Genomic DNA, 11,602 nt, shown 5'->3' with positions numbered 1-11,602 from the left:
GAGCACTCTGGAGAATTGGGACACACTACGCACTCAAACCCTTCAGCATGAACGTACATTTGAAGGACACAAGGGTGGCAAGTGCGAGTATTGGGACCGGTCCCAAGTCAGTCGCCACAGCTAAATGATATTAGGAAACAAAAATGTCTGTAACTCAAGTCAATTTTATAGTTATTGACCTCAGATTTGGTGTGGTAGTATCTGAGAATAATCTGTAACACAGACCTTAAATGAGCTAATACACCTCACAAGATCTTGCATGAAATTGCACATAACATCATTTACAAGGTTGGACCAAAGAAACCAGAATTCCTTTCCTACTCATCATAAGATAATGTTACTCTAAAACTCTGGCATTAAAGGTGGTGGGCAATATGCATTCTTTTGAGAAATACTAGGCCTTTCATTTTCTGTCATGTGCTAATGTTGAGCAAAGTTATCCATGAGCTCAGGAGGTTTCAGACTGATTTGTTCCCATCTTGTTCGTTCTTTCCCAGGCTTCTTTCGCATTCTTATCATTGCTATTTTCAAAAGAAACTACCAGGTAGACAGTTTCACACACTGGTTTTGAATGAACCTGTGTCAAAGTGTTCACATGTATGTTGCTTTTATAAGTGTTATAAAAGTGTTAAAGAGGTTGAAATAATTTCTTTTGTTGTTTTTTACAATTTGCTGTTGTGTTAAGTACAGTAGCTTTTAATAACTCTTTGGTGTATTTGGTTGATTCTGTAAATGAGAGGATGTGTGTGTGTAACTTATCCAAATGAATCACCACTTGCTGAACATTACAGCACAGTTTCTTCTTAACGGCAGTCACATTTCAGAGACTCAGCTGACAAGACGCTCGTGACAAACTGCTTTCTGTCACAGTTTAACTTCCAACGATAAAGAACTGTAGACAAATATCAAAGGTAAAAAGGTTAGAAATTTATTGAAGAGTTAACTGCACATGTAAAAAGGACAAAATAGACATACATTACTCAAAAAGCGTACAAAGGTAGATCAGCTTACATTGTGACCTTAACTAACATCACTATGACATCACTGTGACAGAGGTCGAGGTTGCTAACACATTCAAATGTCTTTGGTATCTCACTGGGTTGGAAGGATGGAGACTAGTTTGCAAATGGCATTAATGAGGCAGTCTCCAAAAGGCCTTGAAACATTTGTGGTGGTTCTCAGTTTCCTCTCATGAGTTTCAGAGGCTGCAGTCTTGTTACGTGAATTTTGAAGATGTTTGAAAACTTTTTGCAACCATGTCAAACCCTTCTTAATTTTGTTGTGGGTGTCTGGAAGCTCGTCTCCAGAGCACAAGGAGCTGCATTTTGACTTCCACACGGGAGATCTCTGACAGAAAACATGTCCAGGTTTTAAAGACATGCTGATGAGAAATGATAATTACTGAAAAAACTGGTTCAAATCTGCTTCTCATTTCAAAAGTGTATACCATCTGATAAAATTGGACACGTTGCTGCAGCTGCCAAGGCTTAGGTGAATATGATGAGGGCAGAGGGGGGCAACGTGAACGGCCTACAGTCCAGTTTTACAAACCGTGCACATGGAAACAAGCTTTGATTTTTGTGCAAAATGCGGCTGCATGGTCACAAACAATATTCTGTGAGGATGTAATGGAAAGTTTGCCTATTTTCTTGCAATTCTGAGTCACAAACTAGTCAGCAACAGTCGCAGCCCAGGAAAATACCACATTTAGGGTGAGTGTTGCTATGGGTACAGCACAATGCTAACAAATGTCTTTAATACAAGTTCAACACTAAATAATAATGTGCATCTATAAAATGAATCACTTGACACTGTGACAACACCTACTGTTGACAGAAGGCAGAGTGTGACATTTGCTCCAAACAGCTCAAAGAATGCAGGAGTTTCTCAGTGATCATGTCATCTGTCAGATTGAAAACTCAAACGGCAAAGAACTTTCTCCTGGCTCTTAAAAGTCGACAGAATGGCACGTACAGTACTGATAATGACAGTTCCTGTTCATTAGCTGTAATCGGTTGGCTCGCCTCCTTCTTCTTTTAGCACACATGTGCGCACCAGTGCCTCTGTGACGATGTAAGGGTCGCAGTTAGCAGACGGGCGGCGGTCTTCAAAGTAGCCCTTCTTCTCTTGCCCCACTGTGCGAGGAATGCGGATGCTGGCCCCACGGTTGGCCACGCCAGCAGAGAACTCATCAATGTTGGAGGTCTCATGGTACCCGGTGAGGCGCCTGGCGTTGTCGAGCCCACCTTTTGGGTCGTAGGCCTGAATGTGATACATGTGTCTCTTCGCCAGTCTCTCAATGGACTCCTCAATGACTCTATGAAAGAAGACGAAGTTAGGGACCTCTCTGAATTACCCTTCCACCTGTTTTTGAGTTGGTGAATTGAAGAGAACAAATTAACCCTTACTTTAATCCTCCCTCCTCACGCATATCTATTGTGCTGAAGTTGGTGTGGCAGCCGGCACCATTCCAGTTACCCGATATAGGCTTAGGGTCAAACGACCCAACCACACCGAAATCCTCACATACTCTGTGCAGGATGAAGCGAGCAATCCATAGATGGTCCCCCATGCTGATACCTTCACATGGTCCAACCTGGAACTCCCACTAAAACACAGAGTTACCATTTAAACTGAGTACTAACCATTTTATTAAACTTCCTCTTAATAACTATGCAGTTACACACTGTGTTTGTAATGTAGTCCTGAGAATGTACCTGTGCTGGCATGACCTCAGCATTTGTTCCACAGATCTGAACCCCAGCGTACAGACAGGCTCTGTAGTGCGCCTCCACTATGTCTCGCCCGTATGCCTTATCTGCTCCTACCCCACAGTAATAAGGTCCTAATAGGAGGAACATAAAGAAAACATTAACTCTTAGTGGTCTATTGAAATTTCATCACTACACAACAAACGAGTCAAACTTGAATCCTGACACTCACCTTGTGGACCTGGGAAACCATTCGAGGGCCAGCCGAAGGGATGACCATCTGTGCTCAAGATAGTATACTCCTGCTCCATCCCAAACCATGGGTGGTGGTTCTCCACCATCCTCATGATCTGCTTGCAGCTGTGTCGCAGATTTGTCTCTGTTAGACAATACTAAAAGTTAGCTGAAACTGAAGCTGGCTCCTTCCTGGTTTGCTTTTGTTATTTTTTATTTACTTATTTTGCTCACCTGCAGGTTTACGGTTGTACTTCAGCACCTCACAGAGCACCAGTTTGTTGGGATCCTGTCTGAATGGGTCCCTGAACATGGCTGCAGGGATAAGGAACATGTCACTGTTGGAGCCTTCTGACTGGTACGTGCTGGAGCCGTCGAAGTTCCACTCAGGGAGATCTGACAAAGGAAAGTTAATGAAATCCACTACATGCCTCACAGTCTAAAACCACATCCTCAGCCATGATGTTACAGCAACTTGAAAAAGTGTTGATATTTTTGAACTTTTCCACATATCATCAAGGTACAGCCACAACCTTTAAATATTTTTGTAAAATGCCACAAGAAGTACTGCACTACTGCACTGAGATTTCATATGACGTATCGACACAAAGTAGTGCATAATTGTGAAGTGGAGGCAAAGTGATACATGGTTTTCTAAAATTTTACAAAACAAAATCTGAAGTGCGGCACGCTTGTGTCTTTAGCCATCTTTACTCTCATACCTCTTTACCTTAATTAAAGAACAAGTGCAATCAACTGCCTTCAAAGGTCACCTGATAGTGTGAACGCTGACTCGGCATTCTCAATGTCTTCTTGTTGATAGTTTCTTCAGTACTTTTTTTGGATCTCACTACTTCAGCATACTTTTAGCTATTTTAACAATTCAGATATCAGAAGATTCAGCTCATCCAGGAAATGGGTGCAATGACTCTTGGTATTTGTAACTTTTATACATTATTAAAAATATTTATCATTGTTGAACTTTTTTGGTTTCCTTAAAATGAATAGGGATTTTGATTCTTAGCTGCTTTTGAGTTTTTTAAAGTTTTGTTGAACTAATTTTAGGTTTCAGCTTTAGTTTTGCCAGTTTTACTACTACTACTACTACTAATTTTAGCTTTTGGCTATTATTGTGCTAATTTTAGACTTTCCCTACTGTTTTGCTAACTTAAGGCTTTAGCTGCTGTTTCCCTGGTAGCTACACTCTACTCATTTTAGCTTGTAGCTACTGTTTTGCAGATTTTGGTTACTGTTCTGCTTGTTTTAATTTTAGCACTTCAGTTTCAGCTTCTTCAACAAGTTTTAGCCAAGTCATTCTGCACTCAGCATTTACACTGCTTGTTAACAGAAAATGCTAAATTTTCTAATTCTTAGAGTCCAGCTGTATGTAATTCAATCTCAGTATAAATCCAGCTTTTCTGTGAAGACCTCAGAGATTTGTTACATCACTTCAGTGATTTATTCCTTTGTCTTCGTGATGCTGTTTTAACAGCAAGGAACTCACCAGAAAGGCCAGGGATAAAGTTGTTGAGAAGTAAACTTTGAAAACCATGCATCATTTTCCTTCTACGTCACTATTATGCATTACTTTGTGTTGATCAATTGCATAACATTACAGAAAAATACATCAGCAACAAATTCTGAAAATGTTCAATGGGATCTGGATCTTACCTTCTACTGACTTAGGTTCAAATTCCAAAGTTCTTGTCTTGCATCTGAGTCCCTCTCCAGTCCCATCTATCCATATGTACATAGCTTGAACCTTGTCCCCCTGTGGGAGATCCATGTACTGATGCTTCACAGCTTTGTTCAGTTTGGAACTTGCTGAGGTGGCCATCTTTTTGATTCCAAAACCTACAAAGTCCAGAGGACACAAAGACTTCACTCCTGATTATTGGATCTGAAAGCGTGTGTGAGATAATAAAGAAAAGCTCACACAAAAGATCTTAAATTGAAGGTAACTCTATACCATACAGGAACTATAGGCCTTGAAGGATTACTTAAAATAATGCATATCGCCCGCCGCCTTTCATACCAGGATTTTAGACTAAAATCATCTAATCCTGAGTTGTAGACGTTTTAGTCAAACCTTGAAAGTAACATTATGCTTGATCTTCTACGATATCACGAGATGTCACGCTCAGATTGTGTCGAGGATAGCTTACCGATGTAAGCCAGGAACATATATCACAAAGTAATACACTGTTTTCACAAAAGCAAATATTTATTTCCGCAGCAAACTCACAGAAAGAAGTTGCAGAAATTATGCAATAAACAGCAGATGTATTGGTGGCAAAAAATCGTTTCTTACCTTATGTTAAGTGTAAAAAAATATTGCCAGATCAAAGGAGTCCCTGGATGTGTGGTCTGAGTGTTTTTTTGTATTGTCGTTCATTCCTGCTGCCCGGCTGCCTCTGAGGAGGATTTATATCGCAGCTCCGCAGACTCTAATTGGTCAGGAGAAAACGTGATTAGCCCGTGAAGAGGGGATGAGAGAGGCTTGTGGACGCGACAGAGAAATGCATGCATGCGCAGAGGCTCGCAGCTCTCTCAGACAAAAACAGCTCGTTTTGTGGATAATAGCGCACAAAAGAATAAACAAGAAGAGCGCCCTCTAGTGTCTGCAAGTTTCACATTTCTATCTATCTATCTATCTATCTATCTATCTATCTATCTATCTATCTATCTATCTATCTATCTATCTATCTATCTATCTATCTATCTATCTATCTATCTATCTATCTATCTATCTATCTATCTATCTATCTATCTATCTATCTATCTATCTATCTATCTATCTATCTAAAATTATTATTAATATTATATATATATATAATATATATAAACAAGATTTAATATTCAAGTTCAAAGTTCTTTTTTGAATCAAATTTTGCTTAGTATCAAAGCACACTGCTGCACAAACAATAAAAACAACCACCGGTGTAAAACTAGGTAGAACAGCCTCTTTCTATCAACTGGAAACAACAGTAAGTACTGTACTAAATCAAATGGTTGGCGATAATATGTTTCTAACAAAATTAAAAGCCTAGCATTCCATGTAGGAATGCATATCGCCCACCACCTTTCATGCCAGAGTTTTAGACTGAAATCATCTTATGTTGAGAAATGACAGAGTTGAAGCTGCTTGGGTCAAAACTTAAAAATAACGTTGTGTACAATCTCATGAAATGTCATTGTCAGTGAATGTGCTGCGAATTACTTCCAGTTACTACCACATCAAATCTCTCAATATCTGTAAAACTTAATGAATTATAGCCATTTTTGTATTTTCTGGGATCAGTTGGCTGTGGCGGCCATCTTGAATTGGATTAGCTCCAGAAATTAATAAGTTGTAGATGTTCTACCAGTGTTTATTTCCTGAAAGTTTTATTAAAATCTGTCCTGTGGTCTATGAGATATTTTCGTAACAGACACATGAACACATGCACGCACATACACACACACACACGGGCAAAAGCATTGTCGGTCTGCCGCCAAAAGGCAAAGGCGGACAGTAATGTCCTTAATAAGTGAATATGTGTGTTTAAATTCAAAATAAAAAATATTATGCACTTATGAAACTCCTGTAAGCTCAATATTATGAAAGCAAACACATTATTCAGTTGTTTAACTGTGAATTTATTTCCTAACACTGGACCAGATTTAACAAGAGAGACAAATTGATGTGATAGTTTTGTTAATCTTATCTTTCTATTAAAACTCTTCTATGACTTCTGAAATAATAATGATGTTCCTGGATTGAATTACCTTTTTTTCTGCCTTATGTTTTAATTTAATCAGTGTCCACTGATGAAACTTTGTAAGTGGCTGTTTAAAAAGCTGCAACAATTTTATGTTGGATTCCAAACATGAAATTGTTAGGAACATGGCTGAGGTCCCAGTTAGTATGAGTAAACATGAAACCATGTCTGTTCCTATAGAGTTGCATGAACAGCAGTGACGCTATGAGCAGCTAATTTTAGAGCTGCTTGTAAGTAAACACATGTAAGCAGTCAGACTAAGTTATAGGAAGAGGGAATGGGTTGAGAGCAGTTGGCATGTAACGTTTTTATTGTCAGAAACACAGGGCCTGTTGCTCAGAAACACTGAAGCACACACAAAGGTGTGAAGTCTTACTCTTGTTTTTTGCAGTCTAACTACTTATGCAGACTTTGTGCTATTATAACTGTTCACAGGTTCATTCAGGAGAAGGCTGCTGTGACTTTGGTTTTTGTAAGTTTTACACTTTTTAAAAATATATAACTGAATTTACAAATAATTTTCACCCAGAAATAAGTAGATCATGTGGACATATAAATATAAACATATTTTTAAGTTCAGTACCTTATTCAGTTGGAATTATGTTTACCAAAACCTGTGCTATGACACGTCGGGGTGTGGAGTTAAACCAGGAGGAGTTTAGGAGTTTCTCTAGCAAAACATCGAGCTCAGAATGCAAATGTACAAACAACAAAACATAACTTACCTTTTTACACCTGAAACACAGTTCAAATGAAATTACTGACAAGATCATTGATTTGAAAACATGTGTTGGTAAACAGCTAAACTTGTAGCCAGAATCTGACATCTTGTGGCTGAAATGCAGGACAGCAGTTGAATAAACAAAACTCTTTTCTTATTACCCACCATCAAAAGGGGAATGTGCTAACTGGCAAATTACTAGAATCACTCAACATTTTCCGTGATCACTCAGAAGTGTGACGTATCAGGTGCCAAACACAGGAATGCCAACAAGAAAATGAATAGTAAATATGGGTATCAGGTGGGTGAAATGGTTCAGTGCGTTGCAATTAATTGTGTAAACCGACCCAAAACTATAAGGGCTGTGTCATTCTTCAGCTTCTCAAAGGACAAGAAAGTTTGACTGTGGTGTTAACGTTTTGAAGAGGAGCACCTGAAATACAAACCTTCAATAGAAGAACCACCACCTCTCACTGCCCGACAGTCACCCACTGCCTCCCCCTGTCTGACCTCCACCGGTTGCCTGTAGCTGTCCAGATGGGAAACCCCTTGAAGACTGTGTGACATCATTGTAAAGCTTGGGGGATTCCCCTTGTGAAATGTGGGGCTCGAACTCCCAACAGCATCACTCCAGACCAAAAAATGTACTTTCAAACTGGTACTCTTGTTAACAAACTTTGCTTCTTCTTCTGCTTCCATTTTCTCTGATAAACACTGAGGTAGGAATGGGAATTTCTGATCTCTACCCGATATGATAGACATCTGGATTCACAAGCTATGATCCGATACATTTAAGATACCTCCTTATTAACCAGTGATTCAATTTGATAAGATTTGCCTCCTCATCATGATATATCTCGATTTAAATAAACTTAGCTTATTGTTTGTATGATTATTTTTTCATTTATAAAAATGAAAGAAGCAATTCAAATTTCAATCATTTAATAATGAATTGCTCTTTTACATAAGGGTTCTGTACAAAAATTAATAAGCAGAGCGTTATACAAAAATAAACTGACCCTTCTATATGAGGAATTCCTGTTAGTCCTCTGACTTGAAATGTTTAATACAGAGCTTAAAACCCTCCCTTCTTACTGCAACTTCCTATTACCTCCTTAAATCTGTGTTACCTCCAATGAGAAAGTGAGAAAGAGAGCACCAGTTCCTCCTGTTAGCATTTCATTAGATTGCCAAATAATGTTAGCTACTATAACATAATGGTATAAATGATCAAATAACCAAAATTATTGTTCAATCTTACTTGTGAAAGGTAATCCCACGTGATTTATTTTCAATACTTCGCCAGTTATTGCAACCGTAGGCTGAACAAAATACTTACAAAATACATACTTTAACTTCCAGCTTCCTGTCCTTTCTCTAATTATACCTAACCTCAATGATGTACTTGTACAACTGATTACTTTTTGAATTCAACCCATTTCAAGATGGACACCACAGCCAAGTGACATTGAAAAACACAAAATATCTAAAACACAGTAATTTTACAGATATTGAGCTAAATTTTTGTGTGGTAGTAGCTGAAAGTCATCTTCAACACATACTCGAAGCACCTTCCATTGTGCAACATTTTTGCTTCAGACTTTGGCATTAATTGTAACAGTGACCACTGTCTTATTGTTAGCTAAATATCTGAAGAACCACTTCAGTTAAACTTTTAGAAATTAATCATTGGATGGACATCTACAACTGATTGACATTTGGAGTCAATCCTACTCAAGATGGTTGCTACAGCTAATCTAGCTTTGCTAACAAAAATGGCTATAACTTACTCAAGATTACAGATAAGAAGGTAAAGTTAATGTGATAAAAGCTGAGACTGATCCTTAACACATGCTCTTAACATTAACACATCATGTGTTATGACACATCATCATAAATTAAAAATCTATCATGAAAGGCAGGCAATATCCATTCCTTCATGAAATGCTATTAAAATGTGTTTTTTAATGGGTTTTCTTTTGCAACTTGGTCACTATTTTTCCTTCTTTGTCATAAATAACAAACTTTCATATGCCTTTTTAACAAAGCCTCACTGAAACAAAAGTTTCAACAAATCTTTGTCAGGTTTGGTGGTGACAGAGGCAAACCCAGAGAGCAGACTCATACTAAAAACTAATTTATTAATTCAAAAACAAAAGCTGATGAGGCAGTGATACAAAACATACATTAAATCCAAGTGCACAGATGGAACACGGGAGTGGACAGAACAAGACTCTAAGGACATAAATCAGGAAACATGGAACAAGGACAAATGAACAATGCTCCAATGGAGTAGTGGAGAAAGTGACTGGGTTTTAAACAAAGAGGATAATGAGGTAAGTGGGCACAGGTGAGTGATCATAATAACTGTCAGGTGGAAATGGGCGTGGCAGGTAAACAGATGACAAAAACTGGGGAGAGGTAGATGAAACAAACACAGACATGAGAGACAAAGACAGAAAGAACAAGAACCCAACTAACAAGATAACTCAATAAAATAAACAATAAACTCAAACTGAAACACGAAGACAACAAACTGAATACAAAACCCCGAAACCTAACAATCTTATTTCAATTAGAACAATTTAGGCCCTAAGTCTTGGAAAAATAAATTAAACCAATGTTGTTTGTTCACCTCATTTTTAGTCCAATTTTCAAGGAAAAAGATGTGGATGGAGCAGCATCAGTCTGGTTGTTTCTGTCTCATTACCTTCTGAAAGCACTTAAAAAGTGATTTGGCAGTTGTCAACACACAGGCATGCAACAAAAAAAGAGGACTGATCCCATCTGGTATGGTTTGGACACATTTATACAGTACGTCACAGAAATTAGCTGCTAAGGAGCAGAAACTTTTTATTATCTGGATGTCTAAAAAATTCTTTAAAAAGTCTTCAGTTGATCCAAAATGCTTCCACCAGAGTTCTGATAAGAGTTATGAGGAGAGATCAGATTTCTCCAGTTTTAACTTCTCTTTTGGCTCCCCATCAAATTCAAAATAGAATTTAAAATCTTACTTCTAACATACAAAGCTCTCAACAAGCAAGCTCCATCTAATATTTAAGATCTTATTGTTCCATATTTTCCTAACAGAGCACTTCGCTCTCAGACTGCATGTTTACTTGTGGTTCCTAGAATTTCTAAAAGTAGAACAGGAGACAGAGCTTTCAGTTCTCAGGGTCCTTACTTGTGGAACCAATTTCCAGGCTGATACCTTGTCTACTTTTAAGACTAGGCTTAAGACTTCTCTGCTGGCTCAACAGCAGTGTTGAGTGATAAAACATTGGCCATCATCAGTCCATCTACTGGCGATTGGCTATATATTCGATAACTATGGAAGTCAGCTGTTTGCTGCAAAAAGAAAACAAAATCATTAATTACTTTGTGTTTGAGTTACTTTTGACATGAACTAAAACAGGTCTAGGCAGCCAGCTCTGAGCTGAAACTAAAAGCTACAGAAAATTTATTACCCTAAGAATGGACACGTGGTTAACTTCTAACATGATGTCCTTATTGTCCCAACAAGCCATGTTTTTGAAATCTAAAACAACTTATTTTCCTCATAACCTGCAGCGCACTGCTGAACGAGAGCACACTGAGTGTGAGGATCTGGGGTTGGCTCTGCCTTCTGGGCAGTGCCACTAATCATTCCTCCACAGGTGTTCCAGTTTCCACTGACGAGACCAGCTGGTATTTAAGCAGCAGGCTAGGATCAGATCTTCGCTGGAGCATCAAACCTTCTGGTTAGATTCTCTGCCACAGCGTCTAACCTAACTTGTGCTCTCGAGCTAATCACGTTCTCTGTTCTGTGCCTACGACTCAGGTTTTGCCACGTTACGACTAGAGGTCGGAGGGACTACTTACCTGGATACTCACGGAGACGTACCTCGCTGCTTCCTGACTCTTCTTGTAACCCACTGGAACCACTTCACTCCTCCTCGACGACACAACCTCCCGTTGGGACCTGTAAGCAAATAAGAGACATTATAATCTTCACTACCATCTTGGAAGTCTACCGGTACCCGAGACTCACCCAGTTCTCCTTCCCTTGCAGACTCCACCTGGAAAGGATCCTTGTACATAGTCTCACCTGTAAAATAAACGCACTTACCTTTATCTTGGTCTCCGTGTTTGGTCTTGGTCGCGCTCTATGGACTGCCACTCTCGGGTTCCTGACA

The 11,602-nt window shown here is 38.8% G+C and overlaps 1 protein-coding gene across 3 annotated transcripts; it reads right to left on the bottom strand.

Moving 5' to 3' along the window:
- Positions 1–905: 905 nt before the first annotated feature.
- Positions 906–5,492, bottom strand: glulb (glutamate-ammonia ligase (glutamine synthase) b). 3 transcript variants are annotated; one of them, XM_017433714.3, is made up of 7 exons: positions 5,257–5,492; positions 4,617–4,799; positions 3,180–3,260; positions 2,944–3,090; positions 2,718–2,845; positions 2,409–2,608; positions 906–2,317 (listed from the first exon to the last, which is right to left on the bottom strand). In XM_017433714.3, the coding sequence occupies exons 2-7, from the start codon at positions 4,780–4,782 to the stop codon at positions 2,002–2,004; spliced, it is 1,038 nt and encodes a 345-aa protein (XP_017289203.1). In that variant the 5' UTR covers positions 4,783–4,799; positions 5,257–5,492; the 3' UTR covers positions 906–2,001. The 3 variants fall into 3 exon arrangements, with proteins under 3 accessions (XP_017289203.1, XP_037830277.1, XP_017289202.1); XM_017433713.3 differs by having other exon boundaries at positions 2,002–2,317; positions 3,180–3,341; positions 5,257–5,490; XM_037974349.1 differs by lacking the exon at positions 5,257–5,492 and having other exon boundaries at positions 3,180–3,341; positions 4,617–4,782.
- Between the last annotated feature and the right edge of the window lie 6,110 nt (positions 5,493–11,602).

The sequence above is a fragment of the Kryptolebias marmoratus genome, linkage group LG24 (assembly GCF_001649575.2).
Source record: "Kryptolebias marmoratus isolate JLee-2015 linkage group LG24, ASM164957v2, whole genome shotgun sequence".
NCBI classification, from domain to species: Eukaryota; Metazoa; Chordata; class Actinopteri; order Cyprinodontiformes; family Rivulidae; genus Kryptolebias; species Kryptolebias marmoratus.
This window is presented reverse-complemented; position numbering and strand designations above follow the sequence as displayed.

Excerpts from the sequence above, each read along its gene's own strand:
- glulb (XM_017433713.3), bottom strand. The coding sequence starts at position 4,782 with ATGGCCACCTCAGCAAGTTCCAAACTGAACAAAGCTGTGAAGCATCAG. Across the intron at positions 2,609-2,717 it reads CTGAGGTCATGCCAGCACAG|TGGGAGTTCCAGGTTGGACC; the intron begins GTACATTCTCAG and ends TCTGTGTTTTAG. Across the intron at positions 2,318-2,408 it reads CGTGAGGAGGGAGGATTAAA|AGTCATTGAGGAGTCCATTG; the intron begins GTAAGGGTTAAT and ends CTTCTTTCATAG.